The 13,439-nt window shown below is 56.8% G+C and overlaps 2 protein-coding genes across 7 annotated transcripts; both read right to left on the minus strand.

Annotated features, from left to right (window-relative positions):
- Positions 1–1,591: 1,591 nt before the first annotated feature.
- On the minus strand, positions 1,592–8,320 carry S100A16 (S100 calcium binding protein A16). Of its 4 annotated transcripts, none has more exons than XM_017513309.1 (3): positions 8,109–8,320; positions 2,686–2,864; positions 1,592–2,378 (listed from the first exon to the last, which is right to left on the minus strand). In XM_017513309.1, the coding sequence occupies exons 2-3, from the start codon at positions 2,836–2,838 to the stop codon at positions 2,220–2,222; spliced, it is 312 nt and encodes a 103-aa protein (XP_017368798.1). In that variant the 5' UTR covers positions 2,839–2,864; positions 8,109–8,320; the 3' UTR covers positions 1,592–2,219. The 4 variants fall into 4 exon arrangements, with proteins under 4 accessions (XP_017368798.1, XP_037588952.1, XP_037588951.1 ...); XM_037733024.1 differs by lacking the exon at positions 8,109–8,320 and adding an exon at positions 7,977–8,072; XM_037733023.1 differs by lacking the exon at positions 8,109–8,320 and adding an exon at positions 7,201–7,307.
- A 1,089-nt stretch (positions 8,321–9,409) lies between these two features.
- S100A14 (S100 calcium binding protein A14) lies at positions 9,410–12,028 on the minus strand. Of its 3 annotated transcripts, XM_017513312.2 has the most exons (5): positions 12,010–12,028; positions 11,438–11,498; positions 10,974–11,085; positions 10,379–10,525; positions 9,410–10,193 (listed from the first exon to the last, which is right to left on the minus strand). In XM_017513312.2, the coding sequence occupies exons 3-5, from the start codon at positions 11,001–11,003 to the stop codon at positions 10,056–10,058; spliced, it is 315 nt and encodes a 104-aa protein (XP_017368801.1). In that variant the 5' UTR covers positions 11,004–11,085; positions 11,438–11,498; positions 12,010–12,028; the 3' UTR covers positions 9,410–10,055. The 3 variants fall into 3 exon arrangements, with proteins under 3 accessions (XP_017368801.1, XP_017368802.1, XP_037588953.1); XM_017513313.2 differs by lacking the exon at positions 12,010–12,028 and having other exon boundaries at positions 10,974–11,101; positions 11,438–11,468; XM_037733025.1 differs by lacking the exons at positions 11,438–11,498; positions 12,010–12,028 and adding an exon at positions 11,376–11,398.
- Positions 12,029–13,439: the final 1,411 nt, after the last annotated feature.

Genomic DNA, 13,439 nt, shown 5'->3' on the forward strand with positions numbered 1-13,439 from the left:
AATAGTCTTAATCTGAAGTTCCTTGTGAAACAGAGTTTCATCAAAGCCAATCCAAAAGGCCTACGTAGAAATAACCATTCTTGCTGCACTTTATGCAAGTAATCAGGCCAAGTATAAGATTACGGTTTAGGCCGGGCGCAGTGGCTCTCACGCCTATAATCTCAGCACTTTGGAAGGCTGAGGCGGGTGGACCACGAAGTCAAGAGATCGAGACCATCCTGGTCAACATGGTGAAACCCCGTCTCTGCTAAAAAAATACAAAAATTAGCTGGGCGTGGTGGTGCGCACCTGTAGTCCCAACTACTCAGGAGGTTGAGGCAGGAGAATTGCTTGAACCCAGGAAGCGGAGGTTGCAGTGAGCCCAGATCGCGCCACTGCACCCCAGCCTGGGTAACAAGAGAGAAACTCCGTCTCAAAAAAAAAAAACAAAAAACAAATTATTCATAATTTGTTTTTACCAAAAATGAGGACTAGAGAGAAAAACTATGCTCCAAAGCTTATACATACATTCTTTTAAAGCATCTCCAGAAAAGTTTCTTGTAAACCCCCGGCTCTTAGAGCCAGGCCAGCAACCTTTGATATGCATATGCAAGCCGTTAGAAACTAACTGGTCCACCCAAACATGACGATTCTGGCCGCCTTCGTGGCCTTTCCCCACTTGTTCTTGGCAACATGACCGCCCCCACATATCCTGTAGTGTGTAGAAGAACTTCTTGGCGCCCTGTATTTGCATATTAAAAGACTTGGATGGGAGGGCCAGCTTTTTCCGAGGGCTACGTGAATGACAGCCTGATCAAACCAATCCCCTGAGCCCTATGCAAATCAGACACCGCCTTCTCCAGCCTCTGCATATATACCTAGCTGGTCTCTGTGTCAGGTTGGGGTTCCCTTTCTCCACTTTGAGCCCCCGCTCCCTCTGTCTCTGTACTGGGAGCTTCTTCCTTCTCACTTCCTTCTTGCCCTTCTCGCCTATTAAACTCTTCACTCCTTGAAAAAAAAAAAAAAAAAAAAGCCGGGCTTGGTGGCTCACGCCTATAATTCCAGCACTTTGGGTGGATCACCTGAGGTCAGGAGTTTGAGACCAGCCTGACCAATATGGTAAAACCCTGTCTCTACTAAAATTACAAACATTAGTCGGGCGTGGTAGTGTGCACCTGTAGTCCCAGCTACTCAAGAGGCTGAAGCAGGAGAATCTCTTGAACCCGGAAGGCGGAAGTTTCAGTGAGCAAAGATCACACCACTGTACTCCAGCTGGGGCAGCAGAATGAGACTCTGTCTCAAAAAACAAAACAAAAAAAAGACTAAGAGTCATGGTCCCTCTCTTGTGGAATTGCAGTGAGGACTAAATTGGACTTAGTGTGTGCCTGGAAGTTGAATATGAGTCTGAGTCTGGGCCAAAAGGGCCTGGAGATGATGACCTAAGGCCTTTGGCCCTTCATGGAGGGGGGTGGAGGGAGGTGCTGGCCCACAGCTGACCGTGCCTGTTGGAATCCAGGAGTCCTGGCTTCTTTCTTGCTCTGCCTTTGAGGTTTTTCTGTGAGAGTCTCCCTTGTCACAGGGCCCAGGGCTAAGACCACCAAGGCATAAAACGTTTCCAAGGGGTGGGAAGGTTTTAATGAGCATCCCAAAGGGACCAGGGGATACAAACTCCAAATCCAGCCTTTATATCACCATTATTTCAGGCAACGGGAGGAGGCTCAGCCTTGCTTAGCTCATTCCCAGATGAAGAGGCAGCTGGAGGGAAGTCCCTGAAAGTGCCTCTCTACCCAGCAGAGGGGCTAAGGGAAAGTGGAGAGGTCTCTGCTGCTGTTCCCACCAAGAGCAGGGAGACCTCAAGCAGCAAGCTGACCTCAAACAGCAAGCTGAAGGTCAGGACGGACCCAAAATCAGGCAGGAATTGGGCAGGAACATCAGACACTGGAAGGTTAGATGGGACTGAACAGGTGAGAAAATTCTTAGGGTCCCCAGACAGCATAGAGATCCTATAGAGGCGCCCCAAGGGCCTGCTAACTCCAGGGACTAAGACCTCCCAGGTAGGGAGGTACCCCTAGACTGAGACACTCACAAAGGGACCCCAGTTCAGCAAGGGTCAGAGGAAGGTCTGGAGGGAGAAGAGAGTAAAGGGTCCTGGGTGGGCAAGAGGCTGAGGCGGGAGCCTGGGGAGAACACCAGGGCGGGGCATCAGGCCGGTGCCTGGAAGGTGTGGCCAGAGGGGTCCTCTAGCTGCTGCTCTGCTGCTCTTGCTCACGGATGAGGTTGGCGATGGGGCCGGTGATGCCGCCTATCAAGGTCCAGTACTCGTCGAAGCTGATGCGCCCATCATGATTGGCATCCAGGTTCTGGATGAGCTTATCCGCAGCCTTCCGATTCCCTGTGTCCTGGGGAGGAAGCAAGGGTCAGCAATGCTGAGGGTGGAAGCCCCAGAGAGACTCCAGGCAGGACCCTAGGCAGAGTCCCAGGATCTGGCATGGACCACTGCTTCCCTTGGAAAATACAAACACAGTCCTCTCCAGCTAGGCCTGCGCATCCTGAGAAGACAGAGGCCTGGGGGTGGAGGAGACCCTGGAGCTAGGGGAAGCTCTGGAAGGATAGAGGCCTCAGCAGGGAAGGACACCCTGAGAGGTCAGAGGCTTGCAAGAGAGGGAAGGGGAGAGGGAGGCGAGGCCCTTGGGTGAGAGGCCTTACCGAGAGCATGTGGTTCAGCTCTTTCTGGAGCATCTCACGGAAGCTGCTCTTGCTGATCTTGTTCTTGACCAGGCTGTACTTAGACACATATTTGTAGAAGTTTTCCACCAGGACAATGATCGCCTTCTCCAGCTCAGTGTAGCAGTCTGACATCTCCCTGCTTCGCCTACTCGCTGGGCCTGGACACCAAGAGGAGGGGAGATGAGAGGAGACCCCTGTTAGGTGTGTCGCTCACATAGAGACCACCAGGCAGGCTTTGTGTGGGCAATGAAGCCTTTTTATTTCGCACTTGGGTGCAAGCGGGCCAAGTCTGAGATAGGAGTTAGGCAAGGGGAGTAGGAAAGGAGACTGGTTATGTAGGTTGGGGCAAATGGTTTGTTAAAGGTAGCAATCTATTTTAGGGAGGGGAAGGGCGTCACGGGATGCATGGTCACAAGGGTAGAGGTATTATAAGGGTGAGGGTTATTGGTTGCAAGCAGAGGGGAGGGTGGGGTAAATTACACAGTTACAGGGGTGGGGGTCCTGAGAAACCCAATGTCCAGGGGGGGAATTTCGAAAGGCTCAGCAGGAGCAATGGTTGGAGGTTGCTGGGGGAGAGCAATTAGTTGAGGCAGGAACAAGTTGTTTTACTCCTCTTTGTGGCCATCTGGTTACTTCAGACTTTCTGGCCCCTGGGGGCCATCCAGAGGTGTACGTGGGGGTCACCAAGGCTATAATGGCCAGGCTTGGACTTGGAGGCCTGACAACCCCCACGGACCATACCCCCTCGTCCAAGCCCACCCTAGGCCCTTGGTCCTCCTCCTCCCCTGCTCCTAGTCCCTGGAGGAGAAGGTGGCAGGAAAAGGGAAACACAGAGTGGGTGGGGGAAAGGAGGTGAGCCCTGGAACGAGAACTATGTGGCTCCTCTAATCCAGGTGCTCCCCAGTTCAACCGCCTCAACAGGTTCTCCAGGCCCTGCCCCAGCCCCAGGCACCATTTTCCAGCCCTAGGGAGCAAGATCCCTAGTGTCAGAGCCCTAGGAGGCAAGAGGCTCCCATGGGAAGAGAAGGGTCCACCTGCTCTCCCACCCTGCTCCGCAGCTGGCCCACCTCACCTGGGGGCAAGCATGGCTGGGACAGCTGAGATGAGCCATGGAGGACAGAGGCAGAGGCTTCTGCCTCCCACTCCCAGGACTGGCTAAGACCCCAGCCCCAGGCAACAAAGCAGAAAGGAAGACCTAGGCCTTCCCCAAGCCCTTGCTGGGCTCCAGGGCAGTGAGTCCCACATCTCAGGCCCAGACTGCCCCTTTTGGGAAAGGGCAAGGTCCAGATCCATTGGATCAGATTTTGTGCGGCTCTCCCACCACCCCCCCGCCACACCCTGCTAGCCCCTCCTCCCTTACGCCCATCCCTAAATACACAGCAGGACCCAAGAACACCCTCGTCTACTTTACCTAAGGCGGGGCCAGGCCCTGTTCTGCCCCAGCAGGAGACGGACCCTGGACACAGCAGGCTGCCAAAGGGCACATGCGTCACCCCCTCACCCCAAGACAAAAGACACTTTCCAAGCGGATACAGCCTTGTGAATAACAGGATATGAGGGGAGCAGGCGGGTCTGGATCGCCTCTGTGAGTCACAGCCCATGCCCAGAGCCCCTGCCTGTCAAACCGGAGAAATCAGACTCCCTTCCCACCCCCAAGCCCAGGAATGAGCTCCAGCCACCCTCGCCTGGCGGGTCCTGACCAAAGGAGATGGACAAAGCAGGGACACAGGCACCACAGGGGCCTGAGCGAGCCACAGTCAGATTTGGAAGGAAAGGCTGCTCGATCAGACCCCGCTGCAGCCTCCTGTCCTGCCACCTGCTTTCCATTGGCCTCTCGTGGCCATTCCTACTCCCATGCAGGCTGCCCTGCCCTCTCCAACCAGCTGAAGCCTGCCCATCACTCGGTCCCTGCCCAAACCACACCTCCAAGGGAAGCCAGCCTTGACCCCTGCCCTGGGCGCCATCCTCGCTGACTCCCACAGTCCTGCCTGTCACCACCACTCAGCTGGCATTGGCGGGGGCCAGCTAACTGGTGAGGCCACAGCGTCTTGCTGGGTCTTGTCTTGTTCCTTGAAACAACTGTAGTTTTTCTTAAACACGGCCAATGTATTTTCTGAACCAAACAGCAGGACTCATAGACTTGTCTTTAAATCCTGGGTATACACCGCTCCCTGCTTTTAATCTCTGCATCTCTCTAGCCCACATCGCCTGGCCTGATGCCTTGCTCAAGGTAGACGTTCTATAAATATTCCACCTCCTTCCAGCCCTCGTAACAGGTGTCACAGGTCCCTGACCACCTTTAAGCTTTTTCTTTAATGAAGCCTCTTTTGAAGTAAGGGTGGGACCAGGAGGGGATAGGCCAGGAAGCAAGAAGGAAGGAGAGTTAAGAGGGAGACTCAGGCTGTGGCTTCTCTGAGGGAGAATCCTGCCCTTGTCTCCCCTTCTCTGCCTGCCTGAACCCACTGGCCCCTGGCTGGAAGGATGGAACACAGCACCAGAACTGCAGGAAGCCACGCCCTTTTTCATATTCTTTATTTATGTGTGTAACTGCGTGGTTCCATGTCTATACCATTGTAAGACTTTCATACAAACTCTTTAACATTTACAAATGGGGAGGAAGACCATTGTTCAACACATGGTCTGCCTGCTGTGCCATCCTTGGGTTGGAGGTGGCTCAGGTTCATGACCAATGTTCCAGGTGATTCTGAAAACCGTGCCCTTTTCTGGAAGGACTGTGCCAAGCCAATTCCCAGGCAAGCCTTGGGAATGGGATGATAATTCAGAGAACATCCCCACACTTAACCATCCCAGTCCTTGTTCCCCAAGTGAGGGATCTTTTGGCAAATGGTCAGGGAGAGGAAGAGGGAAGGAAATGGGTGCCCATCTTCCCACAGGCCAGCCAACCTCTCCCACCACCAGCCTTCTTGGAGTCATTTCTCCGAGCTTCCTCAATGTCATGACCCAACCCCTGCCTGGCCTCCGGCAGCAGCCAAGCAGACAAGACACAGGTAAGCCCCAGAGATGACTCTGCCATCCCCTCCCAGGAGTACTGGGAGACCCACAGCGGGAGCCCCGGCACCTCAGGGCTTCAGCTCCCAGCCCCTCCTCCTAGGAATCTGCCCCTCCCACCTTCTGTAAAATGGACCATGCTGGAGATAACATCTGACAAGTGCTTTTCTGGAGCTTTTTCTGAAGGAAGGTTAGGATAGTACAGGCAAGGAGCATTACCCTCCCCCACCTCCCTCCCCTTAAGGCCAGAAGACAGGATCTGCCACCCCACCCATCCCACAGCCACCTGCTCCTCCAGGCTGCCCCATTCCTCCACCAGCCAGGGCCCAGGTCTCCTGGGTAGGGGGTTGGGCAGATGTTCTAGACCGTCAGCCCCTTCCTAGAAAGGTCAAGCAGGAGGTCATCCCTGAATTGGCCCTGCCACACGAAGGTTCTGTCCTGAGAGAACGGTGTAGACTGGAGCCTTTTAGAAATGTGGGAACAGGAGGACCACGTGTCCTCCAATGGGCCTTCTCACCTCAGGCCTCCAGCCCTACCCCAGTGTTCTCATTGTCTTCCCCTTGGCTGATTCATCACTGAGCAACCAGCAGTCTCCCACCCCCACCCCGCCCACCTCAGCCCAGCCTGCTGACTTCTCCAAAAGCCCAAATTGCCCTGACACCATGCCCCTGGATCCCAGCCACTCCAGCCCCACCCTCCCACCCCCAGGTTTGGGCCCCACGCCCTCCAAATGCCTTCTAACCACCCACATCCCCAGGCTCCTTCCCATGTGGTGGAGTCCCGAATGTCCACCACACCCTCCTCAGTCCACCTTCTCTTCCCACCCCACACACACCTGTGGAGTCTTAACGTTTTTTCCAGGTGTTGGGATATGTCCCTAGACTCCTGTCCCTCCTAGTCACCGTTCTCTCCAGAGTCTAGCCCACTGTCCGGCCTAAGTGTGGATTCTCTGTGTCCCTTCCATCTGCCTGGAATGCATTCGCTCACTCAGGCACCATGGTTTGCTTACTCATTCATTCATTGGTTCATTTATTCACTCTCATTCATTCACTTGCTCATTCAATAATGCATTCACTCTCTTGCACATTCATTCATTCATTCCCTTTTTCATTTACTCATTTGTCCCCTCTGCCTTCAATATATAGGGAAGGTGCTATCCAAACTGGGCTGACAATGCCACCTCTATCAGCAAGGCTCTTTCAAAGAAAATCTCTCCAGCCTCAGCTGTTCCATTCTCTGCTCCTTCCTGTGTTCTTTCTCCAGTTTCAGGAGGCCCTCTCCAGAAAGGGTTCCTGGAGCACGGTGGGGCCTGCTTTGGCCGTGAGGTAGCCCCCTGCCTCACCCTCACCACCATCCTCCTGCGTCTAATTCGCGCACACACGCGCGCACACACACACACACACACACACACGCACACACACAGAGCAAGGACCTCTGCCGTTCCTGATCCCCTCTGCTTGGGTAACCCGTCATCCTTCCACTTACTTCAGCTCTTGGAGCAAGAGGCCAGCCTCTGAAATTTTTCCAGACAAGTGAAGTTGGAGGCATTTGGTGTGGATCCTGCCTCGGTCCGCACCCCAAACACACACACAGCTGCCCTAGCCTCCCAACATCTACTAAAATGTGGGGAAAGGCAGAGCCGGCTCCCCAGCACCCCTGCCCTCACCCCCATTGCGACTGGGCTGGGCTGGGGAAGGCTCCCATAGTGCAGGTGGCTCTGCCAAGCAAAGCAAGTCAAGCTGGGGCCTGCCTGGGGCCTGAGGTGGAGAAGCCACGCTCCCTCTATCTCTCCCCCTCCCGGGGAGCTTGCAGGCTCCCAACAGCCTCACTCGGGGTCCTCCCCATCTCCTCGTCCCCCTCAAGGAACAGCTCCTGGAACACAGCAGGGCCTGCTTGGGAAGTGAGGTAGAGGAGACGCCCCTTCTTCCCGGAATCTCCGGCTCCCTGGGACCTGCCTGTTCCCTTCTGGACCTCATCTCGTCTCCCAGGACACAGCTCCCAGAGCCTACCAAGGCCTGTGTCCAAGCTCTGACCACCCCCAACCCAGACCAACACGCATTTGTCCTCTTCTGTTGGGGAGGGTCGAGCAGCTATGGGCAAAGCTTCCAAACGCTCTCTCCCTGGAGAGGAGCACGATCAGCTGCAGCGCCTGGGACGGGGGTCTCACCACCCCACCCAGCCCTCTGAAGGTCTCACCCAGCCCCCAGCCCCTCAGGACTCCCCATTCCCAAACTGGCCTGTGGGCGAAAGTTAATAATTACCGAAATCTTCCTGCACGGTCTCAGGCAGGCCCCTGTCCCCAGGCCCCCTTCACTGCCCCGTCTCCTGGCCTCCCAAGACCGTGGGGCCCTCCGGCAGCCACAGACCTCCCAGGCAGGGCCTGCGGCGCTCACCTGCTGCCTCGGTCTGCCTCCTCTCCAGCAGGGCTCTGGGGCCTGGGCTCTGGCACTGCCAAGCAGCTCCCTGCGCTCAGCCCAGCTGGGACTCCTCCCCGCTGCACTCCCAGAATCTGTCCCACTCCCTCCTGGCCCTGCCCGCTGAGCTGGCTCGGTGGGGAGGTAGTGGCTGAGCTCCCTCTTGATTTGGCCCTGGGGTTGGGCCCTTGTTAAAGGGATACACACCTTTTCTCACACCCCTCTACCTCCATCCCAGAGGGAGTGGTGGAAGCTGGCACTCCCCCAACCCCACCCTCCCAGCCCCGCAGGAACTGAACAGAGCCTGACAGGGTAGAGAAAGGAAGGGAAGGATTGTCACCTGCCTTTCTCACCTGGGTCACTGGCAGCCCAAGTTTCAGCGGCTCCCAACAGACAAGTTCAGCTAACATTCCAGGCCAGTCTAACTGGCCACAGAAACCTCCTTGCCATTGGGATTTCAGGGGTAACGCCCGACTTCAGAGCTCAAATCAGAAGGCAGATGCCAGGGACCTGTCTGGCTCCCTGGGCTTCTGTCTCCAGTCCAGCCCAGCAGCTCTTCTGAGACCCAGCCCTAAAAGCCCTCGTGTACACCAGGGGACCCCTCTGGAAACTCCCCACACCGCACCGTTTCCCTAAGATACCCAGGGAAACTGGCCAGCTCCAACTCCCTACACTGGGGCAGCCGCTGAAACCCCAGAGGGGCCCCCTCGCCCACCCCGGCAGTAATGACATTGACATTCGTTCCTCAGGCACTCGCCCTGTGTCGGGCTCTCTGATAAGTGCTTTACCCATGTGGCACTGTCCTCCTAGCAATGCTGTGGAAGTAATATTCATATCCCCATTTTACAGATGAGGAAACTGATGCTAAGAGCGTGCCCAGAATTCCAATAGGGCAGATCTGAGACTCAAACTCAGGCCAGCCAGCCTGCTTCTCAGCCCCCCCACCCCCACCCACCCCATTTCCACTTGTTATGTCAGCCAGGGCTCAGAACACCTGGGCTAATATCCTTTCCCCAAGTGTGCACACATGCCCTCCTCTCCTGTAAGACGGCCCTACCACTGGCAAAGAGGAGCCGGTCCCTCAGAGAGGACCATGTCGCCCTTTGGGGCCTGGTAACACCCTCAACCCAAACTCGTAGGTAAAAGCGAGTCCCCATTCACTTCCACTGCCAACCACTCCAGCCCCATGTGCCACACCCTACCGATGGCTCTACCATTGACCCCCAAGCTCTCCTCACCCGTGGACCCTGGGGAAGGGGGTATCCAGTCAAGACAACATCTTTCACTTTTTTCATTATTTTTTATTAATCAAATGATACAAAACAACCATCATTCCATCAATGCCCAAGCACCCAGCGGGTCCTCTCCCACCATGTCACACCCTCCTCAGCCTCCTCCCCCCACATCCTGCTCTCCCTCCTCCCTACCCTAGCCCAGGGACGGAGTCTAGGAGGAGCCTAGGGCAGAGCTGGAGGCAGGAAGAGGGCCCTGGATGGACAGTTATGGTTTGCGTTGGGGAAGAGATTAGGAGGTAGGTTCTTAAAGACCCTTTTTAAATACCAGATATCCAGCCATATCCCCAGCTCCATTCTTCAAATCATTTCCCATAGCCCAGCTCCTCTCTGTTCTCCCCCTACTACCAATTCTTTGGCTCTTACACAATTTTTATCCCTCCAGCATCCCTCAAATATTCATCCCTGGCCCAACCAGTTCCCTGAGCCTCCCTCTGGTGGGGACTCCTGCACCTGTGAGCTCCACAGAGCACTCAAGGCAGAAGTACACAGAGACCTGGGGAAGGCCATTAGGAGCTGAATGTGGCAGAGATGAGAGGAGCAGGCTAGGGAACAGGCGGTGGTAGAGGAGAGGAGTTTTCTTTCCAGGCCTACAGCCTCTCCCCAGCACCCCCCAGAATTCCAAGGGGAGTCCTCAGCTCCCCCGGACAGGGCTCTTCTGCTTCACACTCTTGGCCGCTTCTCCAATCAGCTCCCAGAAACTCCCGAACTCCAGTTTGGAGTCGTTGCAGCTGCTCAGGTTGGCAATTTTCTCTTCCAGGCCACAGTTGCTCTGAGGAGAGTGAAGACAGCAGGGCTCAGGGAGGCCGCATTTTCAGATCTTCCCACCCCACCCTGCCCAGCGGCAGACGGCAAGAGCAGGGCCTACCCAGCACTGGGGGAACCGCGAGGGGTTGTAAGTGCCAGTGCGGGTGGGAAGTCAGGGGACTGGTTGGGTGGGGTGTGCTCCCTCTGTACCGGCATGAGGTGGGGCAGCTGCTGGGTGACCAGGTCCCGTAGCTCAGAAGGGGTCAGCGTCTCCTTCCCACCCTCCACGGAGTACTGGTGGAAGTTCTTGATGAGGGTCTCAATGGCCCTCTCCACATCACTGAATTCCTGAGCATCCTGAGGGCAGGGGACATCACCCACATCAGTGAAGCTCCATGCACCCTGCGACACCCTGCTTCCCCAGGAGCCTGGCAAAGCCCACAGGGCAAAAGAAAGCTGGAAGGCACACAGCTCCCACCCACTCCAGAGCCGAGAACCTGGCCTCTCTCCCCCACCCCCAGCTCGGCCTCCAGGCCACAGCGGCCACAGGTTGGGCAAGGCTTCTCTCCCCACACCCCCAGCTGCAGGCAGAGCAGGTCCCAGCATGCACCCAGGTATCCTCTTCCCAGGAGGACTCCATCTGCATCACCCTGTGTGGGCCGCAGGAGGGGGTTCACATCTCAATGACAGGGTCTGGGATGCAGGGCAAGGCCAAGGTGAAGGGCAGAAGTCAGTGGGGGACATAGACCCTCAGGGTGAAGGAGAGGAGGGTGGAAGCAGCAAGGTCAGGAGTGAATGAGCCCACCTCCGCGTTGGCTGACCGGCACTGTCCCATGGTGCCCGCTGCGTCTGGTCCTTTGGTGAGAGTTCTGTCCTCCTATAGCTGGCCCCAGAGGAGCTGATGGCTCATGATCTGCCTAGAGGGGGGCAGGCCTGAGGTAAGGGGAGAGTCTAGCATTTCTTTCTCAACTGCCCCCTTTGGCTCCACCTCGCATATTCTGTGCCTCACCACGGGGTCAAAACCAACTCCACACAGGCCCAGGCCCCTCCTGGGTTTCAGGAGCCAAGATCACATCGCCCAGGCCAGCGCATCTAGGGGGAATCCCTTGGGCCTCACCTTAGCCTCATTCTTTCCACCTCCTCCAATCACCCACCTCTGCTTGAAACACGCACACCAACCTCCATTGTCTGATCCCATAGCCCTTACCCTACGTGTGCCCTCTGGACAGCAGGCAGCAAATGTGGGTGAAAAGCCCTGGGTTTCCTTACCTGCTGGCAGCCGCTGAGTCAGGGCAGGAGGAACCAGCTCACCTGAGCTCAGCTCTTATACCTGGGGGAAGGGAGGGAGGCAGGGGGCTGGGCCTAAGCCACCCCCGCTATTGCAGCAGCATGGGCTGTGAGCCAGCTTCATGGGCCCCGCCCTCCCCTGGCCAGAGTTCCAGAGCCCTCCCCGACCCTGCCATGAGGAGGGAGCCACAGAGAGCTGGGGCTGGGAAGACCCTGGCCTCAGATAAGCATGCGGAGTCATAGAGAAAGAGAGGCCAGAAGGCTGGGGAGGCAGGGAGGGCTTGGAGACCCCATGGGGTCACCCTATGAAGTGGAAGGCCCCTGGGGAACTATAAAGCAGGGAAGGAGAGGGGTCTGAATCTGTAACCAGGAAAGGAGAAGCAGGAGCCTCTGTACCCTCCGTGTGTGGCTGTCTGTCTGTATGTCTCTCTCTCTCTCTCTCTCTCACACACACACACACACACACACACACACACACACACACGCTCCTCCCAGTCAGGCCCAGTTTGGATACTGACACTCAAGCCTGCTGGATCCTGGAGCCCAGACTTTACCAGTCCTGGAGGCAGAGAGATGAATGGAGAGAACTCGGATCAGGAGGAAGAAGCCAGAGAAGGGCAGCCTGGTGGAGGGAGGCGGATGGAGTGAGTGTGGCCTGACCTCCCTTCAGCTCCCCTCAGGGGCCCAGAGTGCACAAGTGCCAGGCCCACTTGGGCTGCTTGGCAGCTACCGCCCACTCCAAACTGGTCGGGCCACGTGTTTCTCCCTCCCTCCCTCCCTCCCTCAGAGCCCCATGCCTCCCCTAACCCAGCTTCAGAGAAACACCCCTCCATCCAGGACCCAACAGCCCCCATCCATCCCGGAGAGCCCAACCCCAGTGGCCCTCCTCACCTGCCCAGGCCCAGACACCTAGAACCTGAAGTCACCGGGAAGGGGTAGAAAGAAGGGCAGGACAGGCGGCATGAGTCAGGGCAAGGATGGGGTGCGGCCCAGAGCCGAAGCTCCTGGAATCCTTTCCCGAACGCTGAGATCAGAGCACACCCCACTGCATCCCTCCCGATGTCACCTTCTCAACCCGGGGCCCTCTGGGTCTCAGCGGAGGGGACCTTCTAGCGGTGTCTCATTCAGATATTTCCTCTGAAGGGCTTCAACCTGCAGGTCCCTCTGAGGGTATCTCAGCCTGTGGGCTCCTCTGAGAGTGACTCAGCCTGGGTTCCCCTGGAGGAGGTTCAGTCTGGGGTTCCCTCACAGGGCTTCTCACGGTGAGGGAGCCCTTCAGGGCAGAAACCCCTCTGGAATGACTCCACCAATGGCCCTTCGGATTCCCAGTCTGGGGGTCCCTCTGAGGGCTCAGTCTGGGACCCTCTCTTGGTGTGTGACAGGGAGCTCCCTCAGCCTAAAGGTTCCTCTGGACTCATAGCTACCCCACATGGATGCCTGCCAGTGAGGCAGTGACAGCCCTGGGAGGCCGGCCACTGAGCTGCCTGCCCCTGCTCCCTCTGGTGGTGGCTGTGCCCACCATCTGCCCCTCAAGCCAGGAAGGCAAGTTCTGCCTCCGGTGACACCACCAACACCCTCACCCCACGGTCCTTGAGCAGAGCATCGGGCCCCTCCTTTTGCTTCCCCGCTGCTCCAGAGGGTAAGGGGAGGAGGGTCTAGTGTTCCTGAGCACCCAGCCAGAGAATCCTGGTTACTCAGGGCTCTGGAATCCACCTTTCTTGTCTTTAAGATTAGCTGGCCGGGCACAGTGGCTCACACCTGTAATCCCAGCACTTTGGCCAAGGTGGGCGGGTCACAAGGTCAGGAGATGAAGACCAGCCTGGCCAACATGGTGAAACCCCGTCTCTACTAAAAATACAAAAATTAGCCGGGCGCGGTGGCTCAAGCCTGTAATCCCAGCACTTTGGGAGGCCGAGGCGGGTGGATCACGAGGTCAAGAGATCGAGACCATCCTGGTCAACACGGTGAAACCCCGTCTCTACTA

Source organism: Cebus imitator, unplaced genomic scaffold, assembly GCF_001604975.1.
Source record: "Cebus imitator isolate Cc_AM_T3 unplaced genomic scaffold, Cebus_imitator-1.0 Scaffold491, whole genome shotgun sequence".
Classification (NCBI taxonomy): domain Eukaryota; kingdom Metazoa; phylum Chordata; class Mammalia; order Primates; family Cebidae; genus Cebus; species Cebus imitator.

Excerpts from the sequence above, each read along its gene's own strand:
- S100A14 (XM_017513312.2), bottom strand. The coding sequence starts at position 11,003 with ATGGGACAGTGCCGGTCAGCCAACGCGGAG. Across the intron at positions 10,526-10,973 it reads GCCGGTCAGCCAACGCGGAG|GATGCTCAGGAATTCAGTGA; the intron begins GTGGGCTCATTC and ends CCCTGCCCTCAG. Across the intron at positions 10,194-10,378 it reads AGCTGCCCCACCTCATGCCG|AGCAACTGTGGCCTGGAAGA; the intron begins GTACAGAGGGAG and ends CACTCTCCTCAG.
- S100A16 (XM_017513308.2), bottom strand. The coding sequence starts at position 4,307 with ATGGGCTGTGACTCACAGAGGCGATCCAGACCCGCCTGCTCCCCTCAT. Across the intron at positions 2,865-4,117 it reads AGGGCCTGGCCCCGCCTTAG|GCCCAGCGAGTAGGCGAAGC; the intron begins GTAAAGTAGACG and ends CTTGGTGTCCAG. Across the intron at positions 2,379-2,685 it reads AGCTGAACCACATGCTCTCG|GACACAGGGAATCGGAAGGC; the intron begins GTAAGGCCTCTC and ends CTTCCTCCCCAG.